At 38.7% G+C, this 20663-nt stretch overlaps 1 protein-coding gene across 3 annotated transcripts in view; it reads left to right on the forward strand.

Annotated features, from left to right (window-relative positions):
• The window catches only part of TRIO (trio Rho guanine nucleotide exchange factor), a 255922-nt gene that overhangs the window by 175574 nt on the left and 59685 nt on the right, over positions 1-20663 (forward strand). For all 3 annotated transcript variants that reach the window (XM_054814119.1, XM_054814117.1, XM_054814118.1), the window contains exons 32-34: positions 1414-1556; positions 2181-2280; positions 10481-10724. In XM_054814119.1, the coding sequence (XP_054670094.1) occupies positions 1414-1556; positions 2181-2280; positions 10481-10724 (487 nt within the window). The remainder of the gene's footprint in view (positions 1-1413; positions 1557-2180; positions 2281-10480; positions 10725-20663) is intronic.

A 20663-nucleotide genomic window follows, 5' to 3' on the forward strand; every position in this document is an offset into this window, starting at 1 on the left:
TTAGCTGTGCTGAGCTGAAAAAAAATCTAACTTCCCATTTAAAGATTAATACACCTATTACTAAACTTGTGTATGGTTTCATATATGTTTTTGGCGATAACTCAATAATGCCACTTCAAAATGGTCACTCAAATTTATATGTTTTCTTAGTGACTTACAGGCTAAGAGGAGCTCACATTAGTTTTGTGACAGCAGTCAATGAGTGCAAGGAAATTCAATGTAACATCACTGAATAATACAATTTGTTCAGTCTTAATACTCCCATAATTTCACAGACAATGCTTTGCAGCCTGACATGATTCTCCCAGGGTAGAACAGTATAAGGGGTTCTGTTAAAGGGCTCTCTACACAAGATCACTTTAAGGTATTCCTGCTCTTTACTTAGAGCATAGAATATTTAGATAACTTGTATGCTATATGAAGCTTTTCACAACTTTGTTGATTTTTTTGTTTTTGAAGATTGGAAACTAGCACTTCCTTAGCTTATTAGTATTATAAGTAAATTCCATGAAAACCTAAATAAAAGGTTTAAAAAAATGTTGTGTTTGGCTTCTTTTCCTAAATGTTTTTGTTTTTACAGGAAAACAAAGATCTTTTTCGTAACTGTTCATCTGTTCCTGCAAGTTTCTCCATCCCTTTAGAATCCCTGGTTATTAAATGTTCATAGTATATTAAATGCTTATAATATGGTCAAAGTCAGTTGTTTCAGGAGACAGCAATTAAGAGAAGTAGGAAGTTATACTTAATCTTTCATCATCTGCAGTAGTTTTTATATTTCATAGTATTTTAGGTGTAGGATTAAATTGGATTAAACAGATTACAGGTTGGGCAGCTGTCAAGTCTTTTCCAGGGTATCTCAAAAATATAGATGATATGTTGCAGGCAGTTATTAAAATATAATCCCTAAACTAGCTTTCTGCTTCCAAGTACATTTCAAAAGTGGGAAGAGTACTACATGAAATGTGTTGTGGAAGTTTGTGTTGTAAAATGAGTTAATCTTTGTTTCAGTGTTAGTAGATTATTAAATAAAGTTAAAATTGACCTAAAATGTAGCATGAGTTTAAAATACCAATATTCAAGGTGTTATTACTGGAATTCTTTAAGTCAATCCATCCTGTTCGCATGAGATGCGTACAGAGCTTTAGCCTTCAAGTTATGAAAGAGGAATCTGAATCTAAAATAAAATGTTTTTTAAATGAACGATATTAATAATGTTGAGAAGTGTAAAGTCATGTTGGTGATTCAAAATGAAGACAACTAGCTGGACTTTCCTCTTCTCTGTTCAAGTTTTCAAAAATTATTCACAGTCATTCTTTATGCCTTCCTCTTTGTGTTTATTAGCTGACTGTATGTGTGGATCTTCTCAGCTATAATAGTCCATTGTGGGGGTTTTGTTTCTTTTGCATATGAAAGGCATCCAGTATAGAGAATAAACAGGACTGGATCAAACACATCCGGGAAGTGATACAAGAAAGGACCATTCATCTGAAAGGAGCATTGAAAGAGCCGATCCACATCCCCAAAACCGCGCCAACAACAAAACAGAAAGGAAGAAGGTAAGTGGTATTTAAAATAATCAGAGATCTCTAAGTACACAACAGCCCTCTTTCCTCTGTAGTGTTGAATTTCTAATGACTTTCAGTGAATTGGACAAAAGCAAGAGTCATTTTAGCCAGCTTTATCTTATAAATAATTTCCAGTTTCCTGCAATGCCGAATTTGTTGAGATTTCTGCCCCGAACAGTCCCTGATTTGTGTACATTCAGCCATTACAGAAGGGATTTGGAACTGCAGTACAGGATAGCTGTACATTTGAGATTTATGCAATTCTGCGTGTGTTATTCAGGTCCTTGGTTTCCTTTTATGGAGCTTAAAATACGTGACCGAGTGTTCTGCTCGCTAGCTTTGGCTAAGTGGCTGTGCAAATTTCTTGCCATAGTTCTCGCTGGTTGGTTGTTGCCTTAATTCTGTATGATGTAGACCTTGAGCAAACAAATCTGTTCTTTTAAAGCATAGAACAAAGTATTAAGTGCTAAATATTTGATTTTTGCATCAGTTAGTTTGTCTGGCTGGTGTCCATTGCGATGCTATCTAGGTGCCCCTTCTTTAGAGTTGCAAGTAGGGAGCTAACATGTTACAAACACAGTGCTAATATTGTAATGAAAACTGAATTATTTGCAGAGACGGCGAGGACCTGGACAGTCAGGGAGATGGTAGCAGCCAACCTGATACTATTTCAATTGCCTCACGAACCTCACAGAACACGCTAGACAGTGATAAGGTAAGTTTCCCAGGTGTTGCTCTGTTCTGAGAGCAAATGATTCATCCCTTAGTGTGAGTTAGCATGCAAGATTAGTCCTTAGTACCTTCAGAGAGGAGGCATGGAAATGTTCAATCTGTTAAAAATAGCTGTATGCAATAGGCAAAACGTCTTGACACTATGAGGGAGCAGGGGTGATTGCTGAAATCTAAGAGGTCATGAAGGAATTATGTTTGTTCCAAACTGAAACCATTTTGGTCCCCTTTTTTCTGCAGATTGTTCAAAGCTTTGACCCAGTTTAAAAATAAAGTTTTATTTGATAAAATTTGATACTCATGCACAGAATTTTTCTTCATGTCTGTCTCAGCCTTTCTGAAAGCATACCATCTGCTTTTTGTATTAGCTTGAGGTTGGTGGTTGCCCCACAGTTAGTTTTGTGAAGGAAACACACTATCCAGTGTTTATGGGTTAGAGAGTAAGAGTGTTCACTTTCTGCATGAGAGCTGATGGAAATCGCCATATTAAGGAGGAGTAACCCACAACACTATCATACGATACTAGTGTTAGTATTTCCTTTCCTCTGCCTATAGATTGTGGCTGGGTTATCCCATAAGGATACACAGCCAGAGTTTCTTATGGGTGGAAGAAAGATAGGCATTAAAAGAGTAAAAATTCTTACATGAAACCTGTCTGTTACTTCAGAATTGAAAGAAGATAATCTGGCAAGTGAGAAGTGTTAGAACCTTGAAGGGAGGTAGAGATGGATAATAGAAGTTTGTCAAAGAGAAGAATGAGGTAAAACATAGAAGCTGCGTGGCAAATTACTTGAAAACGTAGTTAGGGATTTCTGGCCTCATCGGGTAATATTGTTCTGATGAGCCACTCAAAATACACAGGCAAATAATCAGTATATTACAGGGCAGCTAAGTGAGTAGGTTCTCAGAGTAATATTTTGACCATTCTCATCATCATCTAAAAGTTAGTTTTCTGTATTTTTGCATGTCACTTAAACTCTATGGTTTTAATTTTTCCATGTAAAGAAGAGGAAGACAGAAGAAGGGACATATAACTTGCTTAGGGTAGTTCTTGTATTTGTCAAAAATACCGTATGTTTTAACCGTGTACATTTGTACTGATGTTGGGCTGTAGTTCTGGTAGTGGTTCCTGCTAAAGATATTTGTGGGGGAAATGGTTGGTTAGAGCGAAAAAAAGTCTTTCAGTTTTCCTGTTCTTTGCATTCTTAGCTATTTAATGATTTGCAAAAACTGTGTTGTGTATACTAGCAAACAGTTTACTTCATTTTTATTTTTTTATGTGTTTTTAAGAGTTTGGGTAAAGTATCACACTCAAAAGCAAGACGTGCTCTCTCTGATTTCCCTGATTGTTCGCTGAGACATCAAGCTGTGTGCACACAGCCCAGCTGGATTGTGCTTCAGTTCAAATGGAGGTGATGCAATCCATCCCTGCCATGCACAACCATTTGCTCTCTTCAGTTCTTTGTGATGTACTGTTTACTGGGGAATAGCATGGATTGTCTCCTGTTGCCCCTCCTGAATATTTCATGCATTGTGTGAGAATTGCTAAGAAGGTTGGCCAAGTGAAATGCCTTCAGGATTGTCTTCCAATCTGATGTGAGGAGGAGTTTTACCAACAACCTGTTCAACAGGAGTTATAAGTCAAAATGAGGAGGAATGGAAAACGCTTTTAAATATTTTCCTGACAAGTTTTAAAGTTGGTTAGTGAGTGTAGTGTTGTTTCAAAGTAGTTTTGAGTTCTCACATTAGTGTATAAAACTTTTGTTAGACTTTTCTTTGAGAAGAAAATCATACTGAAAACTGGAGACTTCCTGGAAGTTACTTGTGCTACGTGTGGTATGTCCAAGGAAGAAATTTACTGTTCGTGCACTTTTTAAAAGTGTGTGAAATAGCAGAATAGCTTTTTTTAATGTTTGTATTATATGTTTTGAGTTGTTAAATACATTAAGAGGAGAACATTTTTCATCTGTTTAAAAATACAAAATAAAAATTAAGGAGCAGTGACCGGCAGAAGACCAATAAAATCTGTAGGACATCTTAACACTCTTGCTGAATCTGAAGTAATCTCTCACTTTGTATATTGAAAATTCATTAGCTGTGGTCCATTTGGGGTTTAAAATTGACTCAATTTTCTCAGCCTAGAAGCTTGAAGTATGTAGGTATGAATGTCTTACAGAGATTGAGTGAAACAGTTTCAGGGATTTCAGGTGCTGTTGATGTGGTTAGCCCGATGGAGCGGTGAAACTCCTCGGTCGAATTTGAAGCCTGACCCAAACTGAGCTGGGATTCCAAATTGAGAAATATTAAAAATACCAAGTAATTTAAAATAGTGTTAATCAAGTGGTAAAAATGTTTAGCACTGTATCACTTTTTATTCTGTCGCTGAACATTTTTCTGTTCATGTATATCCATTATTGTGACTAAGAAAAGACAACAAATAGCAAACATGTCATACTAATCAACAGCCAAGTAAAACCGTTGTTTTATTTTCTCTGATTATATGTTCAGGCAGTTGATTCTTTTAAAATATATGTTTTGGTTAGAAGTGCTAAGCTAAGTGCTAATACAGGGAGAATATCAAGAATAAAATCCTTTATCCACAACTCAGTACTCTTTCTTACCTCCTCAGAGATATGTTTTGAAAGAGCTCAAAATCCTTAGAAATTGTATTAAGTGGTTGAGTATAGTCCAGATGAGCTTCTTTCCTTGCATCCTGTTTTCTAACATAATTGAAAATGTCTTAACAACAGAGAATAACTTCATGATTAGCTTTTTTTCTCCACCCTGGCTTTTTGGGCTAGAATTGTAACTTTTGATTGTTGGCTCCTCTGTTGCATGTTGCTTTTCAGTAATGACTGGGATGATGCAATAGACCGTATGTTTATAAAGCTGACATCCTTCCCAGCTTAAAGTCATCTGAAAACTATATTGGAAAGCGAAACTAGAATTCAGAATCGTCTTGGCAAGTGGGAGAAATTAATTGGCAAAATACCATAAAATTTAATAAGAACACATTTGAGCTAATATGAATAGGTGGAAATAGTTAACTACTAATGAAAACAGTGAGAGTATTGAACAGTTTTTGAGAAGATGATCTAGAAGCTTATAGAGGCTCACAAGCTGTTTATTATTTTAACAGTGTGATGCAATTATGAAGGGGGGGGGGGGAGGGAAGCAGACCTATATTGGCTTGTAGAAATAGGAAGCTGAGCTGTAGGACACAAAGTCCTCATTCTTTACTCAGCACTCCTAAGGCCTCTGTTAGATACTGCATCCAGTTTTGAGTACGGAATTTTAGAAAATTAGTAAATTAGTGGGCAATTGGAAGAGGTCCAGGGGAAAGAATAATAATAATTAAAAAAAAGACTGATTAGATGTCTATCAAACATAACTTACAAGGCAAGATAGAGTTGGGACTAATGAGTCTAAAGAAAAAAGGCAGGAAGAAAAGCTACTACAGAGAGTTACAGACCAGTCTTTTACCCATATTTTCAGTGGATGGGATGAGATCAGATCAAAGGACTTCTCTCTAATAAAAGATTGGAATAATATTTTTTTATGGGTATGAAAATGTGAAGCCCTAGAGCAGAGTAGATGTGAAGGCTGAGGAATCTCCGTAACTGGAGCTCTTTGAGAACAGTTGGATAAATGTTAATCATGATTCACATAGATGTAATTGATCATGCTCTAGAGGAAGAGCATGAAGAAGGAAGAGAAAGAAGCGGACTAGGTAACTTAAGATCCATTTCCAGCCTGTTTTTAGTCTCATGGGGTGTATCTTCATATTGCAAAACATGCTAAATAGATCCGTAGCAGTGATCCATCCTGAAGTATTGGAAGGTATAATGGGGTCCAGAGTGAAATATAAAATTTTTTGCAAGGGAGATTTCTACTCTGTCAGTAAGTATTTTGCCCTTCACTTTTCGCAGCATTCCTTCCATTCACCTTCTGTAGCTGTGTAGCCAGCATTTTAGGTGGCTAACGAATAAAAGAGATAATTGGCCCATTCATTCTACCTTTCAACAGTTCCTAGCCTCAGAGCTTGATCTGATTTTAATGTCATCTTTTGAACTTGATCCAATGCATAGGAAATAAAATGGGGAGGCTGAAGGAAACAATGTAGGTCTGATAGGTCTTTTCATGCTTGCATTAAGTGAGCTGGTAGAAACGTGAAATAATCGAAACTACTATTTTGGTAGCTGAGAAGATGAGAGGCTTTTAGAAGAAGAACTGTCATAGGGTGTTATCCTAAATAGTAGGAATCATGCTAACTGCTCTGGGTGGTCAGTGGAGCAATATTTTATTTTTAACAAATTGTCTTTTGTGCCCAGCTGGTAACAGTTTGTACTGCTGTCTGTGTGAAGCTGTATTTCATTCTCATGCTTCTTTAAGCTTGTGTGTAGTACTTTGGAAAATAGAAAAAGGACTGAAGCAGCAGGAGACAACCAAGTATTTAGTTCTGCCAACTGAAACCGCAGAAGAGAAAAGGCTCCCATCAGTAGAAAAAATGCTAGTAAAAAAACCAGACATGGGTCTGAGTATATGCCTCTTTTCAGAGTCAGAAACCAAGTCTGGGCAACTACCTGATCAAAGCGAAATACTCTATGTGAGAGAGAACTTCTGTGTGTCTCCTATTTTCTTTCCTCCCACAGTGCACTTGTTTCCATTTTAAAAGGCGATTAAAGATTTTCATGCTTAAAATAATTGAGAAATCTTATTAGCTGCTCTTTCCTTTCCCTTCTCCTCAATGTAAAATTACCATGGGGCAGTAAATTTAATTTGCAATTCTGAGACCAGGTCATATGGCCTGATGTAAAGGCCATTGTATATGGCAAAACTCTTGTCACTGGTGATTTTCCCAGCTACCGGTGGCAGATGAACTCTTGGTGTGGCGTCTCTGACTTCAGCAAACCTGCGCTGAGAGTGTATTCAGCCAGTGAGCGTGTATTACGGTTTTATTTTCTTTCCCTCTGCAAGCGACAGTGATTAAAAGGCCCCAGAGACATGAACGTAGATGGTTAACATTAATTTCGGCAACAGCAAGACACTATGTCCCATGATAAGCTGTTTAATTAAACCTTGCGCCTTTTTAATCTGCAGTTCTATTTCTGTCTGGCTTTTGTTTCTCATCTCGTCTCTGTCTCTCCAGTTTCCATGTTTCAGACATAGCCTCATTTATTTTTATCATGCATGATTAATTCAGTTTACATAAAGGGTTTCTTGAGAAGGATGGATAAAGTATATAAAGCCCTTGTTCAGCCTAAATTTGGATTTAGATGGTTTGTAACTCTTTTCAGTGCAAGTCAGTCTCCCGGTTCTGCTGCGCCTCTTGCTCTTCCCTCCAGCTAGCCTAGAGAGCCTTGCCAAAGCTGTCCAACAACAGCTGTTGAGCAATGCGCTTAATCACAGACACTCCTTGCTGTCCAACTGCATTTAATCAGTGCAAAAGATGAAACTGCTTTCAGAAAGTGTGTTATGGAGAGAAAATGAGCAATGAAACAAAGAGGAAAGCAGCATTTCCCAGCCATAACTGTTGCGGGGAGAAAGAAGGGTTGTTATCCCAAAGGAGGGGAAACTTGGTAAATGCTTTTTTGGTCAGTTCTCCCTGATAGCGTAGATGTGTGCTGGGTAGAGAACATCCCTGGTTTTGATGTGTTAGGCAGCAGTGGAGAAGTCCTGCACTAACTTGCGTCTAACAGCATCAGTGCATGTTTGAGGATGGTGTAGAACTAACAATTGCATGCTGGAAGTGTCTTACACACTGTATAGAAGTGTGATTGAATATTGAATTTCAGTGGGAATACTGATCAGCTAGGATATCAGATTCCCACACAGTCTAAAAGACTGGGATTTTTTTTGTACTTTTAATAGTTTCTGCCATAGCCACTGACAGCCTTTGCTTTTTCCTTTAGCTTAATACTATATAAAATACTTAGTGAACATAAAATCTGAGCTCACTCCTTTTTTCTTTTTTCTTTTAATTAGGGAAAAGAGAAGAAATAACATCCATAGTAAAGCCAAAAACATGTGGCCGTTGCACCAGTCACAAAGTCTATTTTAAGCTCTATTTGTAGGAAGTGAAGAGTCAGGAAAGCAAGCAGAGCACCAAAGCTATGCTCCTGTAGGTTTTTAGGAGAAAATACAAAGACAAGATGCAGTTTCTGGAAAGTGTCAACTTGTTACTGTCTGGTTGCTTGCACTGACTGGGGACGGATACGGACTCTCCTGAGATAAATTTGGTCTGCATTGGACACCTTGTGAAGTCATACTTCATCAGCTTTTTTGTTAGTCCCCATCAGGCATACAGATGGTTTCAATTGTTTCTGAGTTTGTCTGAAGAAGGCTGTAACGTAAATCAATACCAGAAAACAAGGGAAAGCTCTTTACTTTTTTCCCCTTTGGCATAGTTTTGCATGGACTGAAAACTAATATAATATGGAGGAAGAGTGTAAGGGAACAGGAAACTTTTTGAAGAGGGTGGAGGTAGCATGTTTTGAAGATATATGCCCCCCCTGTAATTTGGGTATTGGGGCTGTCTGGAGAGATGTAGTAGAAGCAATGTGATTAATTTTTAGCTTCAATCTAAATGGGTGCAACCTGATTTATCTTCCTTAAACATTAGATATATGAGGCTTTTCTGCCCTTCTTGGCCCCTGCATCCCCCCAGGAAAACTTTTTTCTTCTTTGTGTGCACACACAAGCCAGGGTAGCTGGTGAGATTAGCAAGCAGAGACCATGGGAAAGCGCTGGAGTTACTGCAGACCATCTGCTAGGAGTTACGTCCTGTCATTTGTTGCAGGCTTGAGGAAGAGAAGGTTGGAAATAGCCTTTGAGTCTTACCAGGGTTTTGCTGGTTTTGTCACTTGCTCTGAAATTCTTGTTTGTTAAGAAACAGTGTTATCCTAGAAAAGTTCCTATCTGGTGTTTCAGTTCCAGGCTTGTAATGAAAACTAATAAATAAGTAACAATGCAGTCTCTTATCTCCTTTTCCTAAAGCCCATGGGATGTAACCAACAGCCATGTAAGAGCCTATACGTAATAGTAAAAAATAACGTGGCAGGAACCATGCAGTACGTTGGTGTAGCTCATGCTTCTATATTCACTGCAGCTGGAACTCTCACAGGGTATTTGTCCTCCTTTGTCAGCGTAGAGCACTGCAGGATTACCTCGCTGAGTTGCGGGAGTTTACTAGCTTGGTCCAAAATTCCTGAATTCACAGAAGTTGCCTGCCAGCTGAGATCTGATGTGAATGCTGCACTGAAGCAGCCTGAGCTATAGAAATGTTCACACACGAAAAGCTGAAGTAGCCTGGAATGCCATTGCCATATGGAAGGAGAAGGAATTCCCAGGCTGTTTGCTGGAGTTGGATGGGTGCTTTGGTACTGAGTGATCTTGGGAACTTTGCAAAGTTCTGATGATAATTTTCATTTCACATCAAAGCAGATGAAACAATCAAAGAGAGGAAACTTAAGCTTAGGCAAAGTAATTCTAATGAAGTGTTTTGAAGAGGGGGAGGAAAACACTGAGCTCGCATGCTTTTAATTCAAGTTTGTGTGTTCTTCTTTGGGGAATCAGCAAAAATGAGAAAGTTGTAAGCCCATGTGCCTTTTGTATGGAATAGTTAAGTATCTGGGAAACTTAAGTGAAGAACTTTATGCTGATTTTTATAGTTATGTATGGTGTATCCTGGATGATTTTATGACCTGCATATGTAGAGAGTAAATTATGAGTGGGGTGGGAATAAGGCAGTAGGCTCATTTGAAAAAGATCCCTCCTCCTGCCTTGAATTTGCAAGTTAACAAAGCTCATGAGTGACTGTATTTAGTAATATCTGACTTTTTGTTGCCAATTATCACCCATAAAATATATTCTGAAGTGACTGCTACTTCAGCTTTCAGGGTAAGGAGCAGTCTAGCAAGAAAAACCGCTTAAATCCTCCGCCCAGCACTGTCACAACTGGTGTGCTTTGAACATAGGCAGAGACAAGCAGAGCTAAAAATCTGTTCTGAAACACCAGAACTGCCTGATTTTGAAATGATCTCTTCTGAATGTGGAAGGTCCCAGAAGCTTGCTATCTCATCCAAAATATGAATCCTGCCAAGAATCCTAAATAGGTAACGGTGCGTGACGGATGGTTTGATAACGAGCATTCATCTGGCTTCTCCTTCTTGTTTTTCCCCTCACAGTTGTCTGGTGGGTGCGAGCTGACGGTGGTAATCCATGACTTCACCGCCTGCAACAGTAATGAGCTGACAATCCGCCGCGGGCAGACGGTGGAGGTCCTGGAGAGGCCCCATGACAAGCCCGACTGGTGTCTGGTTCGAACCACAGATCGGTCCCCAGCTGCAGAAGGCCTGGTCCCCTGCGGGTCCCTCTGCATCGCTCACTCTCGCAGTAGTATGGAGATGGAGGGGATTTTTAACCACAAAGGTAAGAAATGATGGAAACGAAGTCTTGTCGGCAGCAGTGCGAGTTTTGGGTAATGGGCAGTACTGTGCAAACAGGCACTTTGGTGTTCTTGCACTGTTCTGGTGGCTAGTTTTTAATTAGATAAAATACAATGCTTTTAGCAACCTGCAGCCACGCTGTCTATTCCAAAATAAGCAGTCGGCAATTCTCAATGTTAAGTGAAAATGTGGCTGAAGATAGAGAAGAGACTTAAGCAAATTATGTCTTGGTGAACAGAGTTATATATCATGTTAGATCAAGCTGCGATGATAGGGAAACCCTGTCGTGTGCTGAAAGGGAGAGGGAGGGAAGAAAATCTCCAGAATGCATTATCAATGCTTCCTGAGAAACCCTGAAGAAATCACTACAACATCAGGCTTAGTGGTGGAAAAGGTAAATACACGCATTTATATGCCCTGGCACAGGAACTGGCTATTTGGACTTCTATATTTTACTTAACTGAGTTTTCCAGAGTAGCAGTGGCACACTCATCCCTTTTTCCCAGAGCAGCTCTGAAATCTTATTATGTTTTTTCAGACACATGAAAGAACATGACCCTGAAGGGTGCAAGAAAAATCTGATAATTTTTTGAAAGCTTTTAAGGTTTTGGTGTGCTGTAGTCCTTTCGCTCCATAAACTTCCTGGGCTCAGAGAGTAGTTTATTAGAGAAAATGCTTGCTTCATTTGAAACTACTTTAGTTTTCAGCTTGTGAACAGAAAGCAATGTGAATTAAAAAATCAAAAACACCAGAAAAACAGTTCATTAGAAGGTGTTTCATCACATGCTGGGGGAAAAGATGCGTTTCAAAAAGTTTGTTACTGCAAGTAACAAGATTAGCAGGAAAGTGGTGTTGGGGAAAACTTGTTTTCCAAACCACAAAATTCTGAGCTTGGAGAGTTTTTCATAAATATAACCACAAATTTTTCAATTATTCAGTCCATCTCAGCTATCACATTACAATTTTCCCCCCCCCCTTTTTTTTTTTCAGACACTGTATAAAGAGGGGAGTTTATATATTTCTTAGATTAGGAGCATGCACAGCAGGAATTTCCTGAATGCAGGGTGAAGGGGGGATTGGGGGGCAGCCTTGAGGGATTGGAATACTTTTTCATCCTCTTGTGTCCTGTAACAATTTGCATAGAGAAAATTTGTAGTTGTTCTGATGATAAAATTGGAAAATGTAGTTAGGTACCACTGAAACATTTCTTCCTTTGACTAGAGGGTGAAATCATGGAAATGTCAACAGGATTTTATTTTTTTTTAACGACACTCACAGAATTGATAAATCCAATTTTCTTTGGAGCTAGGGGACTTCACCTTTCAATGCAGAGAATTTTATTAGGAGAGGCAGATTGTACTGGACAGTATATGTTATATGAAGAGCATTGAACCTGTCAGACTGCTGAGGGAGAGGCAGAGCTGGTTTTGGTCTTTGAGAGGTTACTTTTATTAATGAAACCAGTGGACATAACCTGTATTGATTTATTTTTTCCCTTTTTTTTTTTTTCTTCCTTCTCTTCCTTTAGTGTTTGTTTAGAGAAAATGGGGCAGAGCACTGTAAGGTTACTTTAGTTTCTGGTCAGCATCTTGCTTTGAAATAAAGAGCATTAACTATATTAATCATGGAGACTGAAGAAGAGAAGGCCATTGCTAGAATGAGCATGATTTGCAGGGCTGAATGCAGCCTCAGAAGTGACTTCTGTCCCTGCCTCTGCCACAGGCTTCCCGTGGGATGTTGTGGCATGCCTTCTAAACCCCAGCTGATAAGAAGCAGCTGCTAATTGTTTATTCCCACATTACTAGGTGTCAGCCTTTAGGAGCTGGATGTTTGATTTGTAAAGTTTCCCATACATGTGACTGTGACTGAAGTCAGTGTAAACTGTCTTGGACATGCAAACTATTATATAATGTTAGGTAATCTGGGGAGGAAAAACAAAAGCAAAAAACCAAACAACTTTAGACTGGGTACTTAAAACCACTGGATACATTTGACTGTGGTCTCTACTTCAACTTTCTATTGCTTGAAAGAGGTTGATAGTTTCCATTTCACAAAGGCATTACAGAAATAAAGCAAAATTAGTGGAGAGCTTTGATTTTATTTTTTCCCCCATAGTGAAAAGTACCTCAGACAATCCCACAAATCAATTATTCATTCTCAAGTGCTGCATTTGACTAAACAGGTTTAAATAAGGCATTGAGGAATATGCTAATCAGAAGAATGGAAAAACAATTAGATGATCTTCTCAGAATTGTTCATTGTGGGCATTGATTGAGGTATGAATTCCTAAAAAGCAAAACAAAAACCACAACCCATAACAAAGAACAAATGCATGACTTAGATAATTTAAGGCAGTCCATGTACTTGAGTTGACAACTTTTAAATGTTGCATTTCTTGGATTTCTAGTGTTTGATTCTGCAACTTTTTAATACGGGGGGGGGGTGTCCCTCCTTTTTTTGACCATATTTCAGTAAAACTTTCAGAGTTTTTGAATGTTCCAACAAATTAGGATATTGCCCTCTGGAGTTTTTAGGTCTGAAAATACATGTCATATGTCAGGTTCGCAGTGCGAGCATTGGGTCTGAGTAATTCTGTACAGTTCGTGGGCTAAGCCACGTGCAGTAGACACGAGTCTGGAATTTTTGCACGTCTGGCATCGCAAGCTGTTGTGAGAGGCTTAGGAAGAGAGAGGTTTTATGTAATTCCAAAGGAAAAAGGGAAGTGATTGCCATCAGAAATGGTGGGGGTGGCTGCGTGGATGTTGAGTGCTTAGCCTATACAAATGGCTTGTTGAAGTGAAGAGTTTTGCACTCCTTTCAATATCTATGGACCCTACGATTTTGATCTTTTCAACAGTGTTTATCAATACCATTTGCCAACTAAACAAGTTGGAAAGCCACGGCATATCAGAGGTGAAGCGAGCTTCAAAGTTTTGAAATGGCAAACCTCTTCTAATTTACAGCTGGTTCTTATAAGTTGTGTAAAACCATATTTCATCACTAAGTACAGAAATGTTGAGTGATATTGAAAGCTGAAATAACCTGAAATGATGATCCAAAGTAGGGTAACATGAAAGATTATTAAAGCAGAAAGTATGTTCAGTCAAGCCTGGTTCTGACAGCTGATCTTGGTCATTCCTTGTCTGTCCACATATTGCCTGTCCACCATGAAACGTAACATTGTTTTATCCTCATGTTACAAGACAGCCCCAAAAATTACCCTTATCACTTGCCTACAAGTGTAGGTGTTACTTGTCCTCTAAGAATGTGTATTATTTTAAATATCTAATCGGTATCAATGGGTTAAAAAATGCATTTACAGTATCTTCAATCTCTATAATTTTATAGTAGGTAAGATAACAAACATTTTATTAGGAGTATGGGGAAAGCATTACACAGAAAAAAGACGTTCACTAGGTGGATAGTCATTTAGGGGGAGGGTTGATTGCAGGTTCCAGAGTTCTTGCTTACTCTGCTATATATCAGATCTCTTTTTATAACTTATTTGGGTCATTTAATCAATTTGACGTGTGGTTTACAGATGAGTACATTTTAAAAAATCTAAATCCCTTTTATAATGGGGAAAAAAAACAAGTGGGTAGTGAAGAGGTTGAATAACAGTTGGTGCACTCTACAAAAAATAAATTACTAGCTTTGGAAGAACATGTTTTTCACAAGTAATACATAAGGCAACAATTTTTTTTTTTTTTTGCAATGATTCCCCACATGTTATTGGGCGTGGGGGAGAAAGAATGTTCCTGTTTTATTTGGTGGTTCTCTCTTTTTTTAACAAGAGTTTCTTTTCATTCTTTTCTTTTTTATATGTGCAGTTCTTTTTTCATTGTTTGCAGGGCATTTATACACCACAGAGCTCTGGGTAAAGGGCAGGGGACAGGATTCAGTATAACAAAATTGAACTTGTAAGCTCAGAAAAATCAGCAGGTATTTAAAATTGTTTGTGAACATCTAGCCTGATTAGATCACAAGTTCACTGTCTTTTCCAACTTTGAGTACTTCTGAAGTCAGGAGAAGTTGTGATATTCCATCATATCCCTTTACATGCTACTGTTTGGAGAACCACAAAGGCTACAACAAGCCTTTGCTCATGAGGCTTACATTTACAAGTTGTCTTTGTAAGTTATGGGGTTTTTTGGGACCATGTCTAACTGGCAATTCATGTTACCATCTGTTTGGTTCAAAACTTGGCCACAGGATCTCCTGTTTACCTGGAGGTGCAATGTCTGCCTGTTTTATACGTTCTTATAATCCAGGTATCTGTCTAAGTTTGTTCAGATCTGAAAGGTAGGTAATGTCTTAGAAACATCGTGACATACCATGCACCACTGCAATACTGAATACTGGCTTTTGATTTTACTCTCAGGATACTGTCCTGGCTGGTGCTACAAACAGAAAAATGTTATTTCAGCAGTCTTTTAATTCCCCCTCCCCCATGTAGTATCTCTCAAAGAATCTACCATAACAAGGAGGATCGAACAGCCGATGCCTTCCAAAACAAAGGTTGACAAATTTGTTTAAAGAGCTGTGTACTAAGGCCTTTTCTACACCTGCAAGATGGGAAGGACCGTTGTAGGGCAGATGTTGGAGGTGTCAGAGCTCTTCCTGAATTGGTATGGGGACCTACTATTCAGGAATTCAGAAAAATTGTGATCTAGAGACAAAGTAAGAGAGATGTTGTATAGCTGAGGCCCCATAATGGGATCAGAGTCTTGAATTTGTAAGATTAAGGTTGCTCTTGCACAACTGAACACCTTCTATTCAGAATATTAATTTTAGGTAAAAGGGGAAGGGGAGAGAGTAAAGATAAAATGTCTCGCATGTGATCGAGAGCTTTGAAAGTTAGGATTGAGAAATGGAGCGTTTCTATGTTGAGTCCAAATACTGTTATGTAGGAAGAGGAAGCTCTGGATAGCAGCACGAGCAGAATTCGATATCAAGTAAAATGGGGATCCAGTTTGAATAGTTGAAGAAGGACTCCCAGTTTGTAGTGGAAGAAAAGAAGGATGACTTGGGCAGCAATTGTTTGCTTGCAAGCAGGGGGAGGCTGTAGAAGGGAAGGATTTGCTGTTTTGAGACTGCAGGCGAGCGAAGCATGGGCCATGTGTAAGGGAAAAGGATCCCCACCCGTGGCTCGGAGCCAAGTGCTGCCTGTGAGACTGTCTGACAGCGTTTGCAGCTGCAGGAAATGAGTTACAGCCCAGGCCAGCAGGGAAAGTAGCTCCAAACAATGAGTAGGTATGGTACTTGCTTTGCCTTGGGGCCACACGGCAAAAGGCGGGGACTGGAACGGGATCTGCTTCTGCTGCGCAGCAAGCCGCAATCACATGCAGAAAGTGGTATCAAGGAATATGTTGTAGTAGTACAAGACACTGAATGTTAATCTAAGAATTCTGTTTCTTGATGAGTCAGTTACCTCCTAATAAAATTCCCAAATAACAGGCTGTGCATCCAGATGACCAGCTGATAGAAAGCCTTATGAGGAGCTCACAGGAGGCAAAGCTGAGCAGTCAGTTGGATTTCACACTCCGTTCATCTAAATTAGCAAAACATTGTAAAGTGTCAGTTCAACTTAATTATTAGGCAAACTTGAGCTTGAACAGAGGTGCAAGCATTTTAATAGCTAAAGTTCAACTTCACAATTATCAGTTGTTTTGAAAGCCTAATAAATCTAAATTTCCATGTAATTACAAATATTTTGCCAAGAAGCAAGCCTAATAGCTGCAAAGATAGTTTGAGTTTAGGTTGTGCATGTGTGGTTTTTCAAACTTGTTCTCATGCTTTGGTCCAGGTAAATAAAATAGCTGCAGTATAAAGTAAAACAAGAATTCTCTATCATGACTTTCCCGCCTTGTGGTTTTAGTTGAGTTTGCAGTTAAATAGATGTTTTGAGCATAAGTAGACTAAAATAAAATGTCAGCAGCTGACTGGTCCATTAGATCATAATCTTTGCATTGAGCTTTATAGCCTAACTATATCAGATGGTCAGAGTTAGCAGCCAAAATCTAATTCAGCCTTGAATAAACAGTAAAGTCTATATAAATTGCTTCCTTGCCATTGTGCAGTCCTAAACTAGATAAGGAGATTCAATGAATCTCACAATTTGAATTTCTAGAAGAGTTCTCTGTAAATCAAGTTTATATGTGCTCTGAAGTGTCATAGGATTGATTGCTGCATAGTCTGCATCTAACTGTTCCACTATTCCTTTTACCATAACCGAGCCCAGGAAGACCTGTCAGATGTATCTGTATTTCCCCTGCTGATTCTCTTTCTGGGCATAAGTATGTGGTTAACTTTGTCTCTGGAATTTTTGAAATTTTGTAATGAAAGCTTTTTGCCCAGTTTGGGAGTTCAGTATTACATTGAGAAAAAGAAGAAATTTTATAATACTGGCTTGAATATACTTTCGGTCCCAGACAGCTGCCAAATATATTTCTCTTATATATTGTAGTTGGAAAGGAATTCAGTGTGTAAAAAGTATGTGCTTCAGAACAGATGTATTTGCACAGCTGATCTTTGGGAGGTAGAAGGTGAATATAAACCAGCAATTCTGATGGCTTTAGATTTCCCAAGAGAGTTGTTATTTTGCTTGCAATTAGCCCTTCTCTGACAGCAGTTTCTTTTTCTAACCAAGGGTTAGAACAGAGTACAAGCTAAAATCATATCCTGCGTATGTTGTTCGTATGTTGCAATTGAATAAAAACATCCTGGGGTGGTGTTTATTTTCCTTCGCTGTCCCTCTTCGGGTGCAACAATCTGTTGAAAAAGTTGCCTCAGGGTTGGAAACTACTTCTTGAGGGTGTCTGTTACCCATGTTTTGCTTTGGTTTAAGTAAAACTTCAGAGTTGGTGCTCCGAAGAGCACCTGAGAGCCACCACAAAGCATTTCTCTTCTTTTTTCAATGAGTAAGTAGCTTGGTAGGGTGGTGAGGGACAGGGCGAGCATGGCTAGGGACACTTAGTTGGACAGGAGAGTGCTCCTTAGAGACATGGGGTTATCACAGCTGCGTGGTAACTGCCTTGTTCATGACAGACAACAGGGACCTATTGGTATGTATTTTTCAGCAGCTGGGGTGGCTGTTCCGTTTCCAAGGACCATCTGGGTAATTTTACCTGTTGCATTTTGCTTTTGTTACAGAACTGTGTAATATTGACAGCAACCATAAGGTCTTCTGTTCTTTTTCTGACTCTGGTTTTATGGCACTTTTGCTACTGTGGATAGTATTCTTAAACGTGGTATTGGGAGGAGTATTTATGTGTTTAGCGGAGAAGAGAAAATGATTGAGGAGCAGCCTAGAGCAGATGTTCTTGTGTACCTTTTCAGGACATCATCACATTACATCCCTTCATCATCTGTTATCATCACTGCCTGCAGGTGGAAGTAGCAGGATTTAGCAGCCCACTGACTTCCTCAGATGCTGTTTTTGTGAGGAGGCTGCTGAAAGTATGTGTCCTGTTGCCTTCATTTCCTGCAATCAAATAGTAAAATATTTAGTCTGTTACATGTGCTAAACCAGAAATGCTGCATCGCTTTTAACGCAACTCTGTCAAAAGCTTTTTAACTGATGCCCTTGACCTCTCATAAATTTTTGGCATTGCTTTCAAATCACCACTTCACTATGCAATGTCTTGCTACTATTTTGAGTGCATGTTCACTGATACAGGTGTAGTTCCAGTTTGGGACATGCTTGTGGTTTTTTTCCTAGCTTTGCGTTGAGTACAAATAGTAAGATATTTTTCTCTCTCTGGGACAGCTATTGAACTTAAATTAATCATTTTCTAACATGGAAGTTATATGCTTATAAGTAATGGAATTCTTAGAGCAAACTGTATAAAAGAGGCTGTTGTGGTAAGTGAATAGCACCAGAAAAACATCTCATGATCCCAGGAAAAGTACTCATGATGTTTTCCAGAAATTTCCACTACGCATTTTCTAGCATGGATATATAATGGTTAACCTCTATAGCAATAGAATACATTTATATAAACCAACATACAGACATAATAATAAAGGCTATCTCAGGTAAGCTTGTTATCAAGTTGTCCTTGATTGACCAGTTACTTTCCCTGTGATCTTAAACCAGCTGTGTCCAACCTCCTGTATGGTAATAATTTACAGTGTAGCAGAAATAAAGTCCCTGTTAGAAGAAGCTGTTAAAAATATCAGGTTTTCAGGACCAGACTGGAGAAAGCCCCAAGTAATCTGGTCTGATCTCTGAACTTGACCCATCCTTATAAGCAGAAGGTTGCACTACGTGGATTTATGAGGCCCCTTTCAACCTGAGTTATCCTGTGATCCTACGCTAAAGGTTAGAATTACTTGTTCTAAGTATCTCCTGAAGTCTTGGACTCCTTTTAGTGTCTGTGGGCATATCAGAAATGCTTAAGATTTTACCCCAAAATATATTCATTCCATGTAAGAAATTGAAAGGAATTGTAAAAAGTATTTCTGCTAATGAAAAGCACTAGCTATTCTTGTTACACCATGCTGAGTGTGATCGTAGCCTTATTAGGCATGGGTTCATTTCTTAATGTAAGCTTTAAAGTACCAGTGATATGGAGATTCCTTAAACGCGGAGTCTAGGGAAGTCTAGTTGCACATAAGAACCTGCAGATACGCTTGAAGGAAGGAAAGCTGCCAGGGAGGCCACCTGCAGAGAGGAACTAGTAAACCTAAGTGGTCATCTGTTAGTTTCTACAGAAAAGCTTAAGGGATGTGGCAGTAAATGGCGTCATCAAGGTCTAAGTTCAAGCTGTTGCTCTTCCCCTTATTAATAAGAGGAGAGGATACTTAGGAAAGTTAAACATAGGGAATCTGTAGTGATGAAAAAGGTCCTGAAAGAGAATGAGAAAGAAAGCAGGCCCCACTAACAAAAAAGTATATCAAGTGAAAGTTTTTAGATTTGGGTTGGTTTTTTTTTAAAAAAAAAAGAAGAAATACTGAAGACTGGTTGAGTAAGTGAATTGAAATATGCTTTAGGCAATATTAAACTGAAAAGCTTGATTGGCGAAAACAACCACATCGTTAACCACATATCTTAAAATTTTTATGTCAGTAGCTAATTTTTTTAAAGAGTTTATTTATCAAGGCCTGACTTGGTTGTTGGTCCATCCCAGTGTGTTTTGTGCTAACTCTTCTTGTTGTCTCAGGAGTAACAAAATACGTGCATTCTTAATTGCTAGTTGATGTAGTAGAACAGGCTTAGGTGTGTTTATTCTTTCATCCTAAAGATGTGGCAGGACGAAATGCAGTCATACCAGAATCACTTTGGAAACCACTGACTTGGAGTTCTGGTTATAGGCCCAGAGTAACACTTAAAGAAAAGGTGCTTAGAGCAGATGGTACCCTGGAGGTACATGCTGGATTCCCTTTGTGTCCTGGTTGCTTGCTTGAGTGAAAGCCCAGGCTATGGGATTCCAGTGCTCGCTCGTATCATCTTCATCAGGCTATGCTGAGACTACAATCCTCAGAACTGGAGTAAATCAGTAGTTGTATTATTTTATGATCTCCTTGTTTGTGGAATAACAAGGCCTTACTTTGTAATTGAAGTTATAGGGGTGATGACAAGCATTGACATTTCTGTAGTGAATTTCATTTGAGAATAAGTATTTTATCTGTTTTGACAGTCTCGTCTTTCACATAGAAGTGTTTTATTATTTTTATAAAGCAAAATGCCATTCTAAATTGCGGAAAGAGAGAGCACTGTTTTGTCAGATTGTGAGCTTTTGAAAGACAGTATTGCCTTTTGGAAAAGTTTAAGTTCTTAAGAATACTAACCTCATATTTTTGTCAGCAGGAGTCATGCCTATTAGGATATAGAGTCTGTTTAGGTCTTTTTGTGTGCTTCAGGAACTTAACATTATTACCAATCTAAAACTTCTACCATGACAGCATGCTTTGTTCAGGA

The sequence above is a fragment of the Grus americana genome, chromosome 2 (assembly GCF_028858705.1).
Source record: "Grus americana isolate bGruAme1 chromosome 2, bGruAme1.mat, whole genome shotgun sequence".
Taxonomy (NCBI): domain Eukaryota; kingdom Metazoa; phylum Chordata; class Aves; order Gruiformes; family Gruidae; genus Grus; species Grus americana.